Source organism: Leptodactylus fuscus, chromosome 7 (genome assembly GCF_031893055.1).
Source record: "Leptodactylus fuscus isolate aLepFus1 chromosome 7, aLepFus1.hap2, whole genome shotgun sequence".
NCBI lineage: Eukaryota > Metazoa > Chordata > Amphibia > Anura > Leptodactylidae > Leptodactylus > Leptodactylus fuscus.
The window spans coordinates 111,210,836-111,229,970 of NC_134271.1; the positions used below are offsets into that span (position 1 = coordinate 111,210,836).

Sequence of the window (19,135 nt, forward strand, 5' to 3'; positions counted from 1 at the left end):
TATTCTCTAGTTTTTCATGGATCAAGGACAGCACGTGATTCTTGAACCTTGGTAGTGTGAATACAGCCTTAGGTAGATATCTCATTCAGTCCTATATACAGTCCTATGAAAAAGTTTGGGCACCCCTATTAATCTTAATCATTTTTAGTTCTAAATATTTTGGTGTTTATAACAGCCATTTCAGTTTGATATATCTAATAACTGATGGACACAGTAATATTTCAGGATTGAAATGAGGTTTATTGTACTAACAGAAAATGTGCAATATGCATTAAACCAAAATTTGACCGGTGCAAAAGTATGGGCACCTCAACAAAAAAGTGACATTAATATTTAGTAGATCCTCCTTTTGCAAAGATAACAGCCTCTAGTCGCTTCCTGTAGCTTTTAATCAGTTCCTGGATCCTGGATAAAGGTATTTTGGACAAACAATTCAAGTTCAGTTAAGTTAGATGGTCGCCGAGCATGGACAGCCCGCTTCAAATCATCCCACAGATGTTCAATGATATTCAGGTCTGGGGACTGGGATGGCCATTCCAGAACATTGTAATTGTTCCTCTGCATGAATGCCTGAGTTGATTTGGAGCAGTGTTTTGGATCATTGTCTTGCTGAAATATCCATCCCCGGCGTAACTTCAACTTCGTCACTGATTCTTGAACATTATTCTCAAGAATCTGCTGATACTGAGTGGAATCCATGCGACTCTCAACTTTAACAAGATTCCCGATGCCGGCATTGGCCACACAGCCCCAAAGCATGATGGAACCTCCACCAAATTTTACAGTGGGTAGCATGTGTTTTTCTTGGAATGCTGTTTCTTTTTGGACGCCATGCATAACGCCTTTTTTTATAACCAAACAACTCAATTTTTGTTTCCAAAATGAAGCTGCCTTGTCCAAATGTGCTTTTGCATACCTCAGGCGACTCTGTTTGTGGCGTGCTTGCAGAAACGGCTTCTTTCTCATCACTCTCCCATACAGCTTCTATTTGTGCAAAGTGCGCTGTATAGTTGACCGATGCACAGTGACACCATCTGCAGCAAGATGATGCTGCAGCTCTTTGGAGGTGGTCTGTGGATTGTCCTTGACTGTTCTCACCATTCTTCTTCTCTGCCTTTCTGATATTTCTCTTGGCCTGCCACTTCTGGGCTTAACAAGAACTGTCCCTGTGGTCTTCCATTTCCTTACTATGTTCCTCACAGTGGAAACTGACAGGTTAAATCTCTGAGACAACTTTTTGTATCCTTCCCCTGAACAACTATGTTGAACAATCTTTGTTTTCAGATAATTTGAGAGTTGTTTTGAGTAGCCCATGATGCCACTCTTCAGAGGAGATTCAAATAGGAGATCAACTTGCAATTGGCCACCTTAAATACCTTTTCTTATGATTGGATACATCTGGCTATGAAGTTCAAAGCTCACTGAGGTTACAAAACCAATTTTGTGCTTCAGTAAGTCAGTAAAAAGTAGTTAGGGGAATTCAAATCAATAAAATGATAAGGGTGCCCATACTTTTGCACCGGTCAAATTTTGGTTTAATGCATATTGCACATTTTCTGTTAGTACAATAAACCTCATTTCAATCCTGAAATATTACTGTGTCCATCAGTTATTAGATATATCAAACTGAAATGGCTGTTGCAAACACCAAAATATTTAGAACAAAAAATGATTAAGATTAATAGGGGTGCCCAAACTTTTTCATAGGACTGTATGTCTAGGGAAACCAAAAGAGACCTCTCATTATTAGGATATCTTCCAGTCACCTTATGAGTACTTTAGACCCTGCTATATAGAGGACGAGGAGCACAATATAAATATAAGTGGGGTGATAGTCATGAAATTTGCATGACTGAGAAATCCATGGCCCATTGCCATAATTGTACATGCCCAGAATGCGGCCTCTAAATAGGAACATCCTAGATGCAAACTAGTCCCTTGCTTTACACTAAAGAGCTGCAGAGTTATAGACAAAACTTAAAGTTAAGAAGTGCCATGCTCAGGAGAAGAGTCCGCAGCTTCTTTCTGGCTTCTCCCCACTGGGCTTGGCTTGTTTGACAAGTCTCTCCCTATACACAAACTACTGACAGGTTCCCTCTAGTTGGAGAGAGCGGTTCCCACTTGTTCACCTTCAATAGCAGCACTAATGTAAGAGCCCATTCAGAAGGCTGTGTCCGGTCCTAGATAAACTGCATTTGTGACGCCACATTTAACAGAGCATCCACTGCTGATAGTTGTTTATGATGCTGTGAGTCCCTGAACTACTGTCACTAGTTAGGGGTGGACCTGTGCTCAGTGGTTTGCATCATATGCCAAAAATGTGCTGATCGGTAAATTGGCTTTCCGTAAAACAAGTGACCCTGTATGGCACCAACCCTCCCCTACTCCACAAACACTCATCGACAATGTCTGAGTATGGGATTGTAGACATATGATAGTTTGGGAACTCACAGCTATATAAACCACTACCTTCAGACAAGTCGCAGTCAGTTTGGGAACCACATGGACAGTGTTACTCAGACTGAATATGACCAACGGAATTGGCCATTGATGGAATTTGTCATGGTGACAGGTACCCTCATATTAAACATTGCTGACATATATGTCAGTGACATGCTGTGTAGTAACAGTAGATGAAGTATCATCAATTGCTGTTATGGCCTGGAACCCTTATCATGTCAGAAATTGGGCAGATCAGAAGTTTCTCTCTTCTTTAGTGGGCCAGTCTGCATATAGTAGGGACATTATGTAATAAACCTATAATTAGGAAGGTACCACACATTTTTTTTCCCATTTTTCAGTAGCGGTAGGCGGTATAGTAGGCAGATGTGACTTGTCACTGGCAGGATACAATAACACTATATTGCTGCTTCTTTTTGGCATCCATTATCTATGAACCACACTTGTATGTTTCTAGACAGTATTTAATTTGTTAAAAATTTAACTAGGTTTATGCAAATTGCTGCTGCTTCAGCTGCTTCCTTCCACTGCGTTGGATCAAGGTACAGTCTCCTATTTCTTAATGATTCTATATGCCATTTCCATCTGACATAGAAATTCTACTGAAATGATGCTTATATACAGCTGAGCGCTTGTTGACCATTATAACATGCTTGATATACTACGGGTTTTATTGTAATGTACAAATTCAGCTGGATTTTATAGTAACCGCTTGTGAGGTTGTAGTGAAACATACCTCATATAATATCAAAGAGAGACAAGCCCAGGAGTGTGATGTTACACAAAAGACGTTATAGAGTCCCTGTTGATGGGCTTAAAGGGATTCTATCGTTAGAATCCCTTTTTGAGCTAAGCCCACATCGGAATAGCCTTAAGAAACGCTATTCTTCTCCTACCTTTATTATTCTGATCCGTGGCATCATCTGGTGTTTTTTCGTTTTTTTGCCATATGCAAAAACAGGGGGGCATCCTCTGTGCTGTCCAAAGAATCTTCAGTGACGCCTCCATCTTCTTCTCCCGACCGCCTCTTCACCGCATCATCGGCCACGCCTTCAGCCGAAAGAGCTGACTGCGCATGTCCCACAGCCATTTTCCTGTGACTAAAAAGACACTTGTGAAAGAGGCCACAGAAAAATGGCTGATGGACATGTGCAGTCGGCTCTTTCGACTGAAGACGTGACTAATGATGTGGTGAAGAGGCGGTTGGGAGAAGAAGATAGAGGTGTCGCGGGAGAGTCTTCGGACAGCACAAGGAACGCCCTTGTGCTTTTTGAAGACTCATTTGCATATAGTAAAAAAAATACTGGAACAGCAGCGCGAATAATAAAGTTAGGAGAAGTTTCTAAAGGCTATTCCAACGTGGGCTTCGTTCAAAAAGGGATTCTAAAGATAGAATCCCTTAAAAGGAAAACTAAACCTGGAAATAAGCAAGCGAGCATGAAACAATCTTGCCTCTTGTCCATCTGCAGCATTTTCCGTATGTTCCTGAAACACACAGACCTTGGAAATCTAGCAGACAATACAGGGCTAAGTTAGGGCTACAAGACGACATAGGCTGTGACTCCTATCATATAACCAAAGATTGTTGCCTCATCCTGCAACAAATTGATTAAAGGGATATTCCCACCTCACATACTCATCAGTCTTTACTGCTGTAAAATCTTCTTTCTTCCTGGTTTCTTGCATCATTTGGTGGGCGGGATTTCACATGCAACCTGTCGTTTGTTTCCGCCCCCAAATCTGTGTGTAGCTCCGCCCACCCATATTGGACTATGAAGTACAGGCAGCAGCAACTCCATTCTGTGTTACATACAGAGACTGCCTGTCTCAGCCATAATGAACACAATTGAATTAGCTAGCCTGATAACTGGGAGAACAGAAGAAATGAATGCAGCTCCTCTCCCCTGAGTGCAGGAAGCTAGGTCACGTGGTGTAGACACAGGAATAGCTAGAAACACAGGCTCGCTCCCTGCACTTAGCCCCTCCTCCCTCCCCCCTGAGAGCAGCAGATATATCACTTGACTCATGAGCAGCTAGGTCAGGGCTGTGGCCACAAAGAATTGAATAAAGTAACATAGTGGACAAACAAAGCAGTTTTGCTGAAGCAATGTATTTAAGAAAAGTCTTACATCCACATTAACAAGCAGTATAGATAGGATCCTTGTGATGGGACAACCCCTTTAAGCAACTTTGTAGATAGTCTTAGTATTCTATATTTTTACATCTCCATAGTAATGATGGACAACATAACAGATACCTGTTGTAACTATTGTCCATGTTATTTCCTCTTGGTGTATATTATGGAGATTACACACAAGGTGTCCCTGAGACATCACAGTGTGAGACTGCTGCTTGTATGTAACATAAAGGTTATATCATTGACTTCTGTGGTGTGTAAGGTGGGACCCCTGTTTTGTAAGTGTGTGTGATAAGGTGTCCACTGCTGCTCCATCCAAACTCCTTCTTAGTGCACTTATGCTGTGAAGAGTAACAGGGGGCTCAGTTCCTGTGATCTGTTTTTGAGATGTGGAGATCGATCCCAGCAATAAGACATGCAGCAGAGGAATACCTTCCAGAGGTCTAGAAGCCCATCTGGAAAGGAACTCTGTTTGTTTGTATCCCACTTGAAAAAGGGGTAAAACCCCGAAACGCTTTGACAGCGTCGTGTGTGTATTTATCGATTACAGTAAAGCAACATTTTACTGAATACTTTGGGAGTAAGCGCGGTGCCCCTTCACTGGTCCGGATCCTGTTAATTCTTCGTCCCTTGTGGATGTTAAGGGCCCCAGCAGCTATATATTACTCCCACTCCACTCTTCTACATAGCAGAACTGCTTCCCAGTGAAACACGGCTATGTAACTGTGCGCTCGGTACCCTCTGCCTACATACATTTCTTGCACAGTGTTCTCCCATTTTATGACCAGCTTGTGCTGTCATAACATAATACAAGTTTTTGCCATCAACCTATAACATCTGCCTGGATTTCTATCCAGTGAATAACCATCCGTCCTTCAGCACTGACCATAGTATGCAGTATAATATCTGCTCATAATCGCATAGCAATATTTAAATGCATGCATAATATTTAATAGCTGCAATAGCTTTGTTATCATGTATGGTGCCTGTCACATGTCACTGTGACACCTGCCACACACGATCTTGTCAATGAGAGTAGGTGACTCACTGTCCGGGTGACTGGAGCATGATAGCAGTATTACTAACCCAGCTATGACTATTGCTTAGGTCCTGAGTAATAGCTGACTTCTCTTTCACAACTCTGTATTTAACAATATTATGGAGCATCTTGGAGCATTCATTCATCAAGTTCTCCTGTTGGGGCTGATTCACCAAAAGCTGCTGACAAATAGGGCAGAGTACACACTGCAGACCCCGCTGACAGATTTATCTAGTACAGAGGCTACTATGCACTGCTCTTAGTTTCTGCCCAGGCTGTTTTCCATGCTGACTAGGTTTACCCTATGGACTTGCTGCATATTCCCATACAAGAGCAGTTTTATAAACCACCTATGATTTGTTCTAGATAACATTGTACCAGTACAGTATACTGTATATAATATAGGGGACTGTCAAGGAGGGACACTTATAGTGTACTAGGTGAAAGTCTATATGCTTGAGTAGGGTTTTATTAAATATTAGCACAAAAAAAAAAATCTGACATTTTAAGGTGTAAAATACACTAAGTGATGACGTGTTGTATACTTTGGGGTCTTGGGGTGCAGAACAGAAATGATGTGCCCTAATGTTCTCCTGTACAAAACTGATCTTACAGTCATACTCTATTTCCATTTTCTACTTCTTACTACCCAATAAGCAAGCGCATATCTAAAAAGTATTGTACCATATACAAAACTGTATAGCGGAATGTACTTGGATGACACCCGTCCCAAGTTATCCAATATATACATCCATTATGCATTCACATCTAAGGGGGCTTTTGATTCATTCTGTTCTGATGACATGGAGCAAGATAGGACCTACCCTATAATCATCATAGGAACAGAATTAATCTGAAGCCCCCATAGATGTGAATACATAATAGAATGCAGTCAGATGTCATTCTGAGTATCATCGGAGCGCTTTCCAGTGCAAACTCAACCCCATATTGGATGTGCACTTGGTTGGTGGAGACTAAGGAAAGACACTGTGATTAGATTGCTATTACTGTTGATTGGATGGAATTTCAGACAATATAATGAGTCAAATAGGTCGCCAGAATGTCTCCTGGCAATTTAAGGGTATTTTCTGAATGACTCCTGTAACATGGAAGAGTGATCGATAAATTGAGCATTTACTTCTTCAGGGTGCATTCACACTGAGTAAACGCTAGCTTATTTTGTAGAGTAAAATTACACTTGTAAATTTTGCTATCCCATTGACTTCAATGATATTTTTTTACAAGTGTAAAAATACGCCAGTAAAAAATACGCCTGTAAAAAATACGCCTGTAAAAATACGCCTGTAAAATGTCATTGAAGTCAATGGGATAGCAAAATTTACAAGTGTAATTTTACTCTACAAAATAAGCCAGCGTTTACTCAGTGTGAATGCACCCTCAGTTTGTTTCAGAGCAGTGAAAAGAGTTTGTTGGACAATAAATACAGTAAATGGGGTAGGTATAGTAGAGACGGAGCAAACTTCTCAAGATTGTGTGGGGGTTCGGTAGCTCAAGCCCAATTTTGTTTCGGGTTGAACATATGTGATTAGAACCACACCTTAAATTGGCTTAAAACATAAAACTGTTCTGGCTACTATAAACTTATCTATACAATGTCTAGCTCTCTAAGCAAACACAGCCGAAGTTATGTCAAAGTGAAAGTGACCCCAAAGTATAATATAGGTCTAGGCCCAGGGGAGGCATACAAAAATAAAAAAAATCCATACTCCCCTTCCATTACCTCCTTTAGGCCTCCTCATAGAATCTGGCGCTCTTCTGTGATGCCATTGGCCCATGGGTCACCACTAAGGCCTGTGATTAGCCCACCAGCGGTCACATGGGCACATCGACCGTCATGATGCTCAGCGTGCCCATGTCACTGCAAAGACCCAATCACAGACCTCAAAGCTTTGGCCCAGTGATGTGACAAAAGAGCTCCGGACACAGCAAGGAGGCCCAAATAAGGTAATGAAAAGGGAGTATGAATGTTATATTACATTTTTTTCACCTCGCCTAGGTCTCCTCAAATCTCTTCAGACCCCAGAGTATAATGTGGAGCCATTTTAGTCTGCCCAAGATGAATCTCCATTTGTTTCTTTTTTCTAAAACCCCCCAAAAAACCCTGAACAATTTAGAATATTCAGGTGGAACCCGGCTCATTATGAACTGATTCAGCCATCACTAGTATGTAGTATATTACCACATCCATTCTCCTCTTAATTTACCCATACTTTTAGTCTAGACGTTCCTCGGCCATATGCAAATCTAAGGCTCGAAGGATCACAAGTTGCTGGTCTCCAATGATCTTCCATAGATCTCGAAGACACATCTGGAGATGTAAGGTTAGTCCACCTTGGCTTTCTGCTGGGTCTGTTTTCCAGTATTGTTAGAGCCGCCACCACTACCCAAACTGTCCACAGACCTAACAATAGCAATTGTTTTAGACCTACATTTAGTATATAGTAATTGCCCCACAGCCTGAAGACACAGATGTAGGCACTTGATAGATGACATGACTTGATAGACTATGAATTGTCACAGTTACTATTAGTATATGCTTGAGACATGTCCACAATGTTTTCCTAAAGATCTAGAAGATTCCATTAATAAATTGGGCTGTGTTGGTATCATACTGTAGATGCACCTTATGATTCCCAGTGCCCATTATTGGTTGTATCATTATGTCCATGGCTGAATTTATATGGATCACTTTGCTGAGGATAAGCTGACATGATATAAGATATTTGTAGTATCACACTATCAATATTATCTACCACTTTCATAAACCATCAGTGTGTTAAGGAGCTTGTACTATGAAGAAGATGGGTCCCGAGTCTCCCTGAAGTAGAGTACATCACTTTGCCGTCTCCTAGAGTCCCATAGAACTAAACTGAGCAGCAATCTGAATGGATAACTACTGCTGTATTCAATGATGTGATGTGGGTCCACCATTGTGGTGATCGGTGGGATTTCCATCAGTTTGATACCCACTTTTCAAACACTTATTCCATCTTCACAGGATGGGAGATAAGTTTAACTTAGGATTCCCCCCCTTCCCTCACAAAAATGGTAGTTTGTGGGGTTCATCGCCACAAACTACATTTATACTCTGAGGGTCTCTTTGGACCCTCAGAGTATAATTAGTGGAGGCAATCAAACATATAAACAAGGTTACTTACCTGTCCTAGTCTCCTGGCTTTCCACCCGTGTTCCTCCAGCCTACAGTGATGACGTCATCGCTTTAGGCTGGAGCAGCACGGTGACAACCACCAGAACCCATGATAGGTAAGTAACACTGTCTTTATGTTTGATTACCTCCTTATGACTTCTGCTAATTATACACTAATGGTCCGAAAAGACCCTCAGTGTATAATTGCAGTTTGTGTGTGACAAACCCCCAAAATATTGGGTTTGGCTGAACCCCAGAAAAATGCGGGTTTTGCTGAACCCAACATTGTAAGAGAATCCGTATGTATGTGGGATTTCATTAATGTAGGGGCCACTCAGGGACATTATACTGCATGGAGGGGCCATGTTGGGACATTATATTGTATGGAGGGGCCACTATGAGACATTATACTGTATGAAAGGGCCACTATAGTAAATTATACTATATGGGGGCTGCTATGGCACTGTGGGGGTTCTTATTTTACATATGGAGGCCATTATATTGCATGTGAGGGAAACTGTGGGAGTCATTATATTACATGTGGGGCACTGAAGTATGAGGGCCATTATATAACATGTTGGGGCACTGTTGGTCCTATCATACTAGTGGAATAAGTGAGCTAAGAACACCATCAGTGTCCAGATCAAAGGGCTGCTACCACTTTATAGAATATGCATCCTTTTTGACACCACTTAGAGATTTTACTAGAAATCTCTGATACAAAATTCTGTCATGATATATATCTTTGTAATGGCAATCCTGACTAGTAGAAAGTGAACCGCTTATAACATCAAGAGGTTATACTATATGACGAAACTTGCCTCAGAGATCCAAGAGAAAGAGACTTTTCAGACACTGACAATTTCTTAACCTGATTATTCATAGATTTGCTTGTCATGTTATTATTCCATGTTATAGTGTAGCTCCCGTTATAGACAACTTTTTGTAAATTAATACTACAGCTGAAAATAAGAAAGTTTGTAATATATCTTAAAGCTGTTTTCTTCTCCAATGTTCAGCCAATTACTTTTCCTATATTAGTCTATGAGGAGAGGAAGAAGATTAGCAAGGACACTCAAATAATTACTGCTGTTACACTCTGCTGTTCCTTGCTTTCTTAACACTGCTAAGTTGTAGATAAGAAGCTGATAATACACAGAATGAGGCAATAAATCAATTAACCAGCTGGCAGGAGAATCCTACTCAACCTATCCCTGCTGTGTGAGACTGAATATGGAGACTGATTTAAAAGAGCTCTATCATTGGTAAAAGTAATTTTTAGATAAGCACATCCTTGCATCGCCTTTAGAATGGCTATTTCACACCTACCTTTTGTATGTTAATTGCCTAAGGAGTTTTTGAATAAGTCTGTTTTTATTCATATGCTAATTAGCCTTCTCCGTGCACCCGGAAGTGTCTCTGTGCACTGTCTGCTCTATGTGTATGAGAGCAGAGAGGCTGCTGTGCTGATGACTCATCACTCTGCTCTCATACACATAGAGAATAACAGATACAGACACTTCCGGGTGCACAGAGAAGGTTCATTAGCATATGAATAAAAAAAAACAGACTTATTAAATAAAAAACTACTGAGGCAATTTAAATACAAAAGGTAGGTGTGAAATAGCCTTTCTTAAGGCTATGCAAGGATGTAAAAATACCAATAGCAACCTCTACATCTGCAAGGATGTGCTTAGCTAAAAATGACTTTCCCAATGATAGAGCCCCTTTAATGTTAGTAAGCAGTCAGGCTGAAGATATGGTGCAGGGAAAAACTGTTGAAGGAAGATGAAATCCTTAATAAGCTAGGTTACAGAGTTTCTTATATTGAACCCCTTCCCACCATTCGCCATAATAGTAAGTCAGATGTCGGGTATTTAAATATGGTGGCGCTAAGCAAAGCAAAGACCCAGCACTAATGCTCATGATCAGTGCCTGCACTGATCAGGCCATTAGAGCCCCCGATGCCTCAGTCAAAGCTGGCTGAGATGCTATTTGCATTAGCGCCGCCATTTTGGGGAGGATTTTGGGGAGGATTTGAGGTCGGCGATATTTTACCATGGCAGATATAAATTTGGTATTCCGGGAAATGTACAAAAACACAGAATATAGGTGGCATGTTATTTTGGCTGCACAGTGAATGCTGTAAAAATGAAGCCAATCAGAAAGTCTCTTTCTCTTATTCTGTCCAGGAAACGAAGTCTGTGCACCAGCTGCATGTCCCATACTTAACACAACCGTGTATACGGAGTTCATTAATACTTAGTGATTTATGATGAATGGCTGGATCTCTACTGTACCAAACCCACTGCTCTCTTTCAGTTTGATATAGCAGCACTTCAGCTGTTCACAAGCTCAGTGTATCCGGACTTGTTATCAGACAGTGAGTCCCATTCACACTGCTGTGGTCAGTTCAGTAAATGCTTGGATGGAACACAGCCATGTGAGAGCAGCCTCATCGTATTAGTGATCTCAGTTGGGCATTGTAACAAATTTATTTTTGTTTGGTAATCTTTATGAAAAATCTGTTATATAAAAAAAAAAGTTAAAGAAGACAACATGAAATTAAAATTAGACTTTATGCCTTAATACTTTATATAGTGATACAATCCCTGTGTCAAGATTTCCCTTGTTGGGGATAATGACGCATTGGGCCAAAGGCAACCAATGGTATAAAATAATAAAAGAAGTCCACCAAGGTGCTGCATCAGCAACATTTCTTTGTAATATTATGATCCTTACACATCTGAAGATGAATGCAGTGTGTTTTTAATAAAAGCAAATTAAGTGCTGTGGATCCCCATATCTGGGTTGTCTTATGTACTGGAAAATGTTTAAAGGGATTCTATCATTAAAATTGTATTTTTTCTGCCTACTACGTCGGAATAGGCTTAAGAAAGGCTATTCTTCTCCTACCTTTAGATGTCTTCTCCAGGCCGCCGTTCAGTAGAAATCCCAGTTCTTGTCTGTATGCAAATGAGTTCTCTCTCAGGGCCCCAGTGCTCTAACAACACTGGGGGTGTCCCCAATGCTGTGAGAGAACTCTCCAATGCCACCTCCGTCTGGAACGGCTTCTCTTCACATCTTCTTCTGGAGCCTTTCTTAAGGCTATTCCGATGTGGTAGGCATTTTAATGATAGAATCCCTTTAAGCTTAAAGGTTCATGGACTTCTATATAAAATATGTTCATATTGGGAGTGAGCCATAAAAAGGAGTTATTAATACTAGGTGCAGGGGTTGGGTGAGGTGAGTCTGGCTTTTTTTGTTATTTTATAGTATGCTCAGCTGTTTTGCTGTCTGCACAGCTCTTGTTATAGTGACATAAGTGATCTACTATGTAACAATCGCTCATATAATATGTGTGCATATCATATTTCAGTAATGTGTTACCTGTTTCTAACAAGAAATGTGACATTTTTTATTTTTTATTTAGGCCAGACCCCTGGAAGTGAAGCTAAAAACTAAAGACTGGTAAAGTATCTAGAATTTTATATTCTTACTATTCCTATAAGCAATGGTCATGTTATAAAGCTTACCACTATAATGCTCCCCTTGTCCTGCACCAATCATGGAAGCAAGGCATGTGCACCCTTTAAATCACTAGCCACCAAGGGTTTGCCTGCGGCATTTTACAGGCTCTGTGTACTGAATGGGATTTTACAGTCACTGTGTAGTGGATTGGATTCTAGCAAATCCCATCCCCATAATGTGGGAAAATATGCGATGCAGACACACTGCGTAGCGGTTTTGAAAATCGCAGCATGTCAGTTATACCTACGGAATGCCGGCAGTTTCCCTATAGGTATAATTGGAAGCAGAAAGTCAGTAGAAGTATCCGTTGTGGACTTTCTGTGAAAAGCACTGTGGGAAAAATTATGATGCATTGCCGCCACAGTTTTTCCCACAGCAATTTTTTGCTGCCGGTTGCCACATGGGGCCTTAGCCTAAATACATCTGTTTTTTATTACTCCATTGTTTTTTTGGAAGCCAGGTAGCAAGTTCATCTCAATTGCCTCATGGCTGTACAAAAGGCTGGGCAGCCATACATATAACATGAAGATCGGCTACAATATAGCTGATCAGTCATCCATAGGATTATTTGTACAAACACTCTCCCGTATTTCCATAACACAATGCGATCGAGTTATCAGCAACTACATAACAGCAAATTCAACAGATCACAAATTTTGCTGCAAGGCCTCCATTGATCTTTTGTGCTGTCACTCTAAAAGGGAGTCTGTTACTAGAACCCAGGATATCAATCCAAGTCTGCAGATAGATAGGTTAGTATCACCTAAATTCAATAGTGTTTTCTCTTGGGGAATTGGTGTCTCTGTTTGCTCAGATATTGCTGTTTTTGTCACTAACCTGTCTGTAGGCCTGGGTTGATATGTTGGGTTTTGGTGACAGACTCCCTTTAAATGAGGCATCATAAAGACACCCCCTCTCCATTGACCTTATTAGTACCCACATGGACAGTTTAGTTTCTCATCTACAGTCTACACCATGTAATGTGTGACGTTGGCTTGGAGCACCTGACTATATATAACCAATATTGTTTAATGTTTGTTTGTTACTCCAGCACTGAAAAACTGAATCTCCGAATGGGCTTTGACCTTTGTGATGAAGAGAAGCTTTATCTCACCAAGAGGAAAAGAGTTGTTGCAAATGCATTAAAGAAAGTTCTGAAGCTTGACCGAGATTTAGAAGATCATGAGGTGTGTGACTTCACAGTCCATATACATTACTTGTATGATAACTTATTACGTTGTTGGCTTTGTTATTTTGCCAGGAGGCAATATAATGAATTATCTCACCTCATAGACAATACAGTTATGTGTTGGCAGAAGATTTGCCCCATTACCCTATTCCATTACTATACAATAAACTGAACCAGAAAATTGCAAGTCAGTAATACAAGTAGTGATACGTATTATAACTGCAATATCAAAGCTATATAATAATTAGGAAATGCAAAGTATAATTATCACATCTGTCATGAACAGTCTTACGTGATGTCACATTTACTGCAAACTAATGGACATCTATAGAAATACTTAGTCATCACTTATGTCCAGCCTAACTGGTAACCAATGGGTGTGAAGTCTTTTTTTAGTTTATCCTTCTTGAAAGATTTCCAATGAAATTACCATAGGTTATCATGCAAAGTATGGATGGTTTTTGCAGTTTTGTCTCATGCTGTGTATTGTAATAGGTTCCTGTGATCGCGGTGACTACAACCGGAGGTGGCGTTAGAGCAATGACATCTCTCTACGGCACACTGTCTGGGCTGAAGAAGCTGAATCTCCTGGACTGTGTTACGTACATCACTGGAGCTTCAGGGTCCACATGGTGAGGACCATTCCTGTCACTAGAAAATAGTTTACCTTTGGTATATGGTCTCTATGCTGACTCTTGTAATTCAATACTTTTAGGACAATGAGTAAATTGTATGAAGATCCTGACTGGTCACAAAAAGATCTGTCTGAACCCATACAAGATGCTTGTAGGCATGTGACCAAAAGCAAGACCTGTGCTTTTACCTTTGATCGTCTAGGATTCTATCGAGATGAACTAAAAACACGAGCTAAGATGGGCTACAAGACGTCGTTCACGGACCTGTGGGGTTTGGTTATTGAGTCCATGTTCTGCGATGGTGTGAGTTCCCTGTACACAGTAGCCTATAGGTTACAGATAAATAATATATAATTCACCTCTTGGTAGGATTTGTGTATTAGCTTATAGAGCACTGTCCTTATGACATGATACCAGGCAGGAATCCTCTAAAGTATTACAGATTATTTTAAGTCCTTTCTTCAATATGAATTTCACCTTATAGTAGAATTCACTGAGCTGTGAGCCACTTCCCAATACTACAGGTGATGTTAAGGTACACTGAATACTAAAATGGATGAAGTCTAATCTTACCCCCAATTGTGATGATATGTTTTTGACTCTAGTACAGTGGTTCTTAACCGGGGTTTGATCGAACCCTAGGCCCTATGCACGGTTCATTTTGTGTAAAAAATTAAAAAAAACCATATACCTCTGTCTTGAATTTTGAAAAAAAATCATATTTGATTTATCACTAAAGAAGGGTTTGGTGAATGTGCATATGAAACTGGTGGGTTTGGTGCCTCAAACAAGGTTAAGAACCACTGCCCTAGTACCAAGGTCTAGTAATACAGTGACTTTACTGGTGCCAATGTTTTACAGCTAAGGAGCTCACATGTGGCTATTGGTTGCCCTTATACACTCCTGTTTAACATGACCTCATCATATACACAAGTTCCTATAGATAGGTGATGAGCCCAGGTATAGTAACACCACCTACAAGCTGATACCTCTGACCCCCTTCCACATATAGGGCTTCAGATATAGTTGTTTGATTTGTAATCTGTTTGTAATTTAGGTATTATCATTTTTTCTCAGTAATTTAGTTGTAATTTATTTCTATTATCTCATTATGTATTCTATAACTTTATATTCTGATATGTTTTTACTCTTACTCTTAAAAAAAAATAGGTCAATGAGACAAAACTGTCGGATCAAAGGAAAGCACTGACCCAAGGGCAGAATCCACTTCCACTGTGTTTGGCAATGAATGTGAAACCAAGTACATTTTCTACTCTGGACTACAAAGGTTTGTGACCAACTTCTGTAATCCTGGTTTATAAAAGGTCTATCCTAGAGTCTGATCTTTTTTGAAGCCTTCTGTATATCACTTTACAATACATAGTCTACTATGGCAAATGAATGTTCTGTGCTTTCCCTGTAATGCTTCTTGTCCTGGTTTCTCCTTTGGTGTGCACTGGGAAAACTTGGGTGATCCTGGATAGCTCCACACATGGCTACTGTTTTAGACTGGAGAACTAAACTCCCCAGAATCCATGTGTGTCCATATTTTCCCAGAAAAAGGCACACTACTGTGCATGGTAATGAACAACTGGTCAAGGCTATTTGCACCTGACCGTGTGTATGCAGACGTCCAGGAAGAATAGAACAGACAGCATCCATGTGCTGTACATGGACCCTTACACTTAAATGAATGATCCCAGACTGCAAAATGGACAAAATATGACCTGCCACGAGTTTTGCAGTTCAGTCTTAGAACCCCACAATTGCCTATAAAAATCATGGTGATGTTCACTGGGCAGTTTGATATCTATTAATGGATAGCACACTGATAATAACTACAGTTGTGTGCATGAAGCCTAATGGAACGTGATACATGTATGATGGGATTAGTAGATATAGCTAATATCACTATTGGCTAACTCATATGGTATGGTCCCCTGTGGCTTCCATCTAACACACAGGTTTTTGCATTTATTCTGGTGCATTTTAAAGTACTGTACAGAAAGGAAAAACACCAGAGAAAGCCAAAAGTGGTCAAATGAAATGGAAAATATGCCAGAAGAAATATGTTCCATAAGTATATTACATAATCTCTACAGATAATAACATCTGGCTACAAAATGGTAAAAGCAACTCCAAGCACTATAGTGATAGCAGTGGAATCACTTTGGTTTGTGAGATCCATGCTTCACCCCACAGCATATCATTAATCCTCTATATTGTTCACAGAGTGGTGCGAGTTCTCACCTTATGAGGTGGGGCTACTTAAGTACGGAGCCTTCATCCGCTCAGAAGACTTTGGCAGTGAATTCTTTATGGGAAGAAAGACAAATGGACTTCCAGAGTCTAGGATCTGTTACCTGCAGGGTGAGACATCTGCGTGACTTTATATAGTAGTACGGTAGTGTGCTGAGCAATGGGGAGTAAGGATTTCAAAATGCGTTGTGGTAATTCAGCAAATCCCCTACACTACAGGAATGGTGTAAAATAGTCACAGATCAGTGATTTGCAATTAATGACACTAAAATAGTGACAAACTTGGTGAAAATGACATCAGAACCCTCTGCAGTATATTTCACGTAGGGGCAAGTGTACAAAGGGGAAGTGCCTAATGGTAACCCCATTGCAGCACCCTCTATGTCACATAAAATAAACAAACATGAAAGAAGAAGCTTTCATTATGGGTTTTGTATTAGTCATTGGGAACATAGGGGGCTCTGTCTTTGTCCATAACTCTATCATTGTAAAAGTCCATTGCTCTCATCAATTGACAACAGTAGTGTGAACATCTACTAACCAAGCTACTTACTGTATGTTTTTGTTCATTGGATTGTGTTGCTGTAATGCCTTAAATGTAATTTTCTTTGCTCAGGTTTATGGAGTAACATCTTTTCTATAAACCTGATGGATGCCTGGTTTGCAGCTGCAAGCTCTGAACAGTTCTGGCACAGATTCACCCGGGACACTGTACATGAGCTGGGTGGGTATCTGCTTCCTTCTAAAAAGCGTTCAGTTACCGTACTCACTATTACTCCTGTATTCCCATATCAAATAGAATTACCTGTCTACGTTCTATGCAGTGTATATTTGCCTTTGCCAGTGCAACTTTAGCTGCCTTACAAAGTCTTGCAACCATCTCTAGGTTAATGGCAGGGAAATAAAGCTTCTCTGTTTTACTCAGTCCTACACTAAGATGAGACAGTCTGGGTGATAATAGTCTACTAGAGAACCCCTGAACTGTATGTAATGGAGCTCCCTAATATTTTCACTATTGTAGCTCCATTCTCCAATTCAGATATGTGCCACTGTGCTTAAGGTCATAAACCATACAACAGACTATACAACATTTGTCTACTTTCACTTATCATACTTCTTTATGTTTTTGCAATTTTATTGTAAACAGAAGAAGATGAAGAAGCCATTTTGCGGAAAAGAAGAGAATCATCGGGTCTGAACACACGCCTAGTTCAGCCGGCAGGCGATTTCAGTCGTATTGTGCGGGGAATTTTAACGAGTCGTCCTCTTGATGGAGAGCATCATAATTTTATGAGAGGACTGCAGATGCATAAAGAATACTCCACGCATGATGGATTCACTACATTTGATGGTAAGCCAAAGACATTTGCCTTTACTTAGAATGTATATATAATTAGAAGGCCTAAAATAATTATAGACACCAGTCTTACAACCACAGGGGTACAGGCAGTGCTTAAATTGGGCCGGAATGCCGGTATAAGTAAATGTGTCTGACGCAGAATGCAGAACATAAAAAACTGTTACTTACCTCTCCTGGCTCCGGAAGGCTTCAGGCCCACTTGTTGACGTCCCAAACCTCACATGGGCCGGGACTTGCATCCTTATGCATTGCGACGCAAGCCCCTGCTCATGTAACGTCCTGACCATTATTTGTCTTTGTATGCAGCATGTTATAGTGAAGAAGAAACTGAGCAGATTGATATATAATTTTATGGCAAAAAATACATATAACCTGTCAGGTTCCCTTTAAATGACATCTGGAAAAATGACAATTTTTGTAATAGACAAGTTTGCAAGTTCCAAAGGATCATTAATTCCATAAACCATGTTAGAGATAACACATTACCACTCCATGGGGTATATACAAGAATACCTCTTATACTACACATTGTATTGTTACCTGATCCTCCTACTTTGTTGGTGTTAAGGGAGTGAGACTTATTACTTATGCTAGGTTCACACCTGCCATCAGGTTTCCATTTGTGGGTTCTGCTTTGGTGACCCCATGAACGGAAACCTAGTCCACTTAAAAAAAAAAAAATGGATACCCACGGACCCCATCGGCTATAATGGGGTCCGCCAGGTTTCTGTCCGAATAGGACTTGCTTGCAGGACTTTTCTCTCTGCATTTTTTAAGCGGATTTGGGGGTGGAAACCCCAAACGGAGATATAGCGCAGGTGTGAAACCAGCTAAAGTAGAATATTTAGTGGCATAATAGATTTTAATCCAATAAAACAATGCATGTTATAAGTTTATTTTATGATATAAAGATGGAAAAGGGAAAGCAGGCTCTTTAAACCATTGGTCTTATCCTTAAATAAGAACATATGCTTCCATTTTAGAGAATTTTGTATACAAAGTAAAATCCTAGTTAGCATTTGAATATCTCCTTTAACAATAGGCATTAAAGGGATTCTACCCTTAAAAACCTTTACAGCCGACTGCGCATGCCCGCCGGCCACAAGAAAATGGTCGCTTACACAGTATTGTAAGTGGCCATCTTCTTGTAGCCGGCAGGCATGCGCAGTCGGCTCTGCCCTAGGCCTAGAAGTTTGAAGCCAACCCCCGGAAGAAGACACGTGAAGACCCCGTTCCTGAAAAAGATGGAGGCGGCGCTGGAGAGTTCTCTCACAGCATTGGGGACGCCCACAGTGCTGTTTGAGTGCTGGGGCCCGCCCCCAGTGCTGTGAGAGAACTCATTTGCATAGCAGCGAA

The 19,135-nt window shown here is 40.5% G+C and overlaps 1 protein-coding gene across 4 annotated transcripts in view; it reads left to right on the top strand.

The window, feature by feature from the left end:
* Positions 1-19,135, top strand: part of LOC142214085 (cytosolic phospholipase A2 delta-like) — a 44,461-nt gene that overhangs the window by 21,492 nt on the left and 3,834 nt on the right. The window contains exons 10-18 of one of the 4 annotated variants that reach the window (XM_075282824.1): positions 2,949-3,002; positions 12,239-12,276; positions 13,388-13,523; positions 14,021-14,157; positions 14,241-14,463; positions 15,331-15,448; positions 16,393-16,530; positions 17,036-17,143; positions 17,567-17,770. In XM_075282824.1, coding sequence (XP_075138925.1) covers positions 2,949-3,002; positions 12,239-12,276; positions 13,388-13,523; positions 14,021-14,157; positions 14,241-14,463; positions 15,331-15,448; positions 16,393-16,530; positions 17,036-17,143; positions 17,567-17,770 — 1,156 coding nt within the window. The remainder of the gene's footprint in view (positions 1-2,948; positions 3,003-12,238; positions 12,277-13,387; positions 13,524-14,020; positions 14,158-14,240; positions 14,464-15,330; positions 15,449-16,392; positions 16,531-17,035; positions 17,144-17,566; positions 17,771-19,135) is intronic. The other 3 variants (XM_075282825.1, XM_075282826.1, XM_075282827.1) reach the window with 3 other exon arrangements.